General features: G+C 45.2%; 1 protein-coding gene across 1 annotated transcript in view; it reads right to left on the bottom strand.

The window, feature by feature from the left end:
* The window catches only part of fndc5b (fibronectin type III domain containing 5b), a gene marked incomplete at both ends in the record, with an annotated part of 11,693 nt that extends 7,827 nt beyond the window's left edge, over positions 1-3,866 (bottom strand). The window contains one exon of the mRNA XM_080530693.1: positions 3,797-3,866. Coding sequence (XP_080386819.1) covers positions 3,797-3,866 — 70 coding nt within the window. The remainder of the gene's footprint in view (positions 1-3,796) is intronic.
* Between the last annotated feature and the right edge of the window lie 306 nt (positions 3,867-4,172).

Here is a 4,172-nt window from a genome sequence, read left to right as displayed (position 1 = left end):
GTGTGGTGTGTGTGTGTGTTTGTGTGTGTGTGTTGTGGCGTTGCTCCTTTCTGTCAGGATGGGTTAGGGAGTTGTGAGAAGGCCAGAAAAAGGCCTGATTTGAGGACACACACACACACATATTATCATGATATGGAGCATATAACAGTTTGTAAATGTGCTTAATACTCAAGATACTTCATGAGCATAACTGTCCCACAAAGTACATGTCATGGTGGCAAAGGGAACAGCCCCTCCCTACTTGCAAGCGATGGTCAGCCCCCAAACCCCTGCCTGGTCAGTCCGCTCTTCCACCTCGGCTGGCCGCCTGGCAACGCCGCCTCTACGGGGATGCAGAAGTCGTGCTACTCGGTCAGGACTTTTCACTGTCCTAGTGCCCCGGTGGTGGAACGAGCTGACCACTGTTGTCAGGACTGCAGAGTCACTACCTATCTTCTGCCAGAGACTGAACACCCACCTCTTCAGGCTACCTCTTAGCTGTCCCTCCTAAAGACCTCCTCATCCCCTCTACACCTCTATACAGTTCCTCTACTATGAAAAATTTTTAAAAAATAAAAATGAATTTTCCCTTCTTCTAGCATGACTGCCAATGGCCCCTGGTCCTAGCATACTGTAGATTACTTTGTGTTACGAGGACTGATGGATAGACGATTCACTTACTTAGATAAACGTATTTGCTGTGAGTCACTTTGTATAAAGGCGTCTGCTAAATGGCAAACATGTAAATGTAATGTAATGAAAACACGTTTCACCAGCCTAGTGACAACATCAGCCTTACACTTATTATCGCTCACACTGGCATGTCTCATCCATGCTTCAGCAACAAGAAAATGTTGATGTCACACAAACCTAACACACACACACAAACACACACACACACACACACAAACACACACACACACACGTATGTAGGCTAAAACAAAGACTATTGCCGTCTGATGAAGAACAGACATTTGTCCCCTCCGCAGTGATCTGAACTTTCATTCCACCAGATTGCTCTCTACTCTTCCAGCATGTCAGTGATTCTGATGAGATTTGTTTCTACTTTAGAGTCAATAAAGAAATAATATCAGGGGACACTGCCTCGCTTACAACTCAATACTAACCGCATCATCAGAGACTGGCGGTGGAACCACTGCAACAGTTTTGGTGAGATCTGATTTGAGGAATGATTTTATGGGAATTAACTCTCCCTGAGACTCCCTAGGGCTCTCTGTGTGTGTGTGTGTGTGTGTGTGTGTGTGTGTGTGTGTGTGTGTGTGTGTGTTTGTGTGTGTGTGTGTGTGTGTGTGTGTGTGTGTGCCTGGGAGCCTGTGCATGTGTACGTTTTCCGTGTGTGTGCCTGTGTCTGTCTATGTGTATGTGTGTGTTTGGCAGCAAGGCACAAGAAAACACGTTTGTGATACGATTAGTGAGGGGCAAACCACTCGACTACTGTAGAGTTATCTGCTGCCTAAGCTCTTTCAGTGTGTGTTTCAGTGTTAGCTGGTTTTTATTCTAATGCTTCCCCAGGGCTCACACAGGCAGGCAGACTGGGTGAGTGGCCTTGTTAAGAGGAGACACACACTCTCTGTCTCACACACACACACACACACACACACTAACCTGCAAAGATACAAAGAAGCTGTGTCAAACGGTCCCCTATGGCTGTGCTTTATGCAATATGCCTCTGTGTTCTTCCCTACATCACCACTGGTCTGCCAGCCAGGACATATCAGGCGGGAGGTTAATAACATCATATTATAATAATATATGCCATTTAGCTGATGTTTTTATCCAACATGACCTACATTTCAGTGAGTGCATACATTTTTCAGTATACATGAGCCCAGCGGGAATCAAACAGCCAACCTAAGCGTTGTTAGCACCATGCTCTACCAACTGAGTCACAGAGGACCGCAAGAAACATGTCTAGTTATTGTACCTTTTAGGATATGTTAGAGGTGTTAAGTTGAATCTTACATCAAAGCTATTATGTTACAACGGTAAGGCTTTAAAGAACATCTCAATCATCTGAAGTGGCTTTTTACAGTAACCTCCTCCTTTGCACTGATCTGCACTAATCTGAAAAACAAAGGACAGGTTAAAAGAAACATGATGGACTCCTTGTGCTTTTACATTCGCTTTGGAATAAGGCGCTATACAATCATTGGACACTTTATTAGGTACACCTTGCTAGGACTGGGTTGGACCCCCTCTTTTGCCTTCAGAACTGCCTTAATTCTTCGTGGCATACATTCAACAAGCTGCTGGAAACATTCCTCAGAAATGTTGGTCCATATTGACATTATAGCATCAAGCAGTTGCTGAAAATGTGTGCCAAGAAAATATCCCCCACACCATTACACACCCCACACCATTACACATTACCATTACACCACCATCACCATTTTGAGAACTGCCGCTCACTGGATATTTTCTCTTTTTCTGACCATTCTCTGTAAATCCTAAAGATGGTTGTGCAGGAAAATCCCAGTAGATCAGCACTTATTGAAATACTCAAAATAGCCTGTCTGGCATCAACAACCATGCCACGTTCAAAGTCACTTAATGCACCTTTCCTTCCCATTCTGGTGCTTGGTTTGAACTTCAGCAGATCGTCTTGACCATGTCTACATGCCTAAATGCATTGAGTTGATTGGCTGATTAGATATTTGCGTTAACAAGCAGTTGAAAAGGTGTACCTAATGAAGTGGCCGGTGAGTGTATATAAGTGCAGTCCATTTACCAGTGCAGCTGGAGCACAGGAGACACAGGTAGGAGGACATTACAGACTATTGGGACGCAACCTCTGTCTGTCTCCCCTGGGTTGAAGGCTTAGAGACCTGGGTGTGTGGGACTGCTGCCTCACTTGCTGACAAAGCAGAATGTGGAATTAATAAGCTAAAGAAAACACTGAGAAAAGTTTCCCGTGATTATGATGAATTGCCCTTGTGGTTACTCAAGTATGTTGTAGGTATGTATACTGTAGAGATACGCAAGGAAAACGCCCCCTCCTCCACACACACGCACACACACACACACACACACACACACACACACACACACACAGGTCACAAACTCATTGTCAGCCCTCTTGATCAGTTTATTTCTTTATTATTGTAGGAGACCATTGTTTAAAGACATCACACTCAGCCGAACACTTCTGAAAGCACAAGCTTTCATGTTCTGGATGTACTGTATTTGTTAATGACATTATGAGCAGCTTCCACATAGGTTGTTTCTGGATTTCTAACTGGATTTAGGTTACAGCGGCGGCATGCATACTTGCACATCTTGGATACTCTAAATTAATTGCTGAACCATTCCACGAGCCACAAATCAAAACATCTTGAACAAAGATGGGTGGAAGTCTATAATAATTCACTATAGTATATGTATTGTCTTAGGCTCCATAGCCAGACAATGGTTGACAATGTGTGACAGCAATGGGACTGTTGTAACGACCATTTGGGTTACTAAACAGGTCAAGCTTAAGCCCCACAATCTTACCTCTGTCCCTAAAGTGCTCTTACATTCTGTTATGATGTCAAGTGGTTGTGAAGACCGTCCACGGTAGCCTGCTGTTGATTACCTAGCGGGTGATTGATCTATTCCTGCATGTCATCCTCAAGAGAATTCACACTGTGCTGCTTTACAGGGGGTTAATCATTATTTCGCATGGATCCGTTCATCTTACGTAAAGGAAAGGAATGGAAAAAGCATACAAAGCACACGTTATTGATCAACCTATGAGTTGACATCGCCTGGCTGTGATGTGAATAATTGGCATCATCAGCGCAGCATGTAAACTCACCGGCATTGACGGATACCGTGAGACAGCCCAGCATGAGCAACGCCGCCGCAGAGAAGCCTCGTTTCCCCATCCTCCTTCAGACGGTGCTTTACATTCTGCCCGTCGAACCGAATTTCCCATTTAACGGGAGGAACACCTCGGTCGGCGGCGGAGAGGAGAGTTGTTTTGCATTCACGCCGGCGCTGAGCTCCGTTCCACCCCCGCTCGGTGATTCCTCAGTAGAAACCGGGGTGCTGGCTGGGGCTCCACAACTTGGCCGTTGCCGCAGAAACGTATCATTTCAGTACCATGGACAGCGCCGCGATGCGTCTCCCCCCGTGATTCACCAAAGTCTCTTCTTAGTTGAACACATCAGGCTGCCAGGAACATGTTTGAT

This window comes from Nansenia antarctica, assembly GCF_963989245.1.
Source record: "Nansenia antarctica genome assembly, chromosome: 5".
Taxonomy (NCBI): Eukaryota; Metazoa; Chordata; class Actinopteri; order Argentiniformes; family Microstomatidae; genus Nansenia; species Nansenia antarctica.
This window is presented reverse-complemented; position numbering and strand designations above follow the sequence as displayed.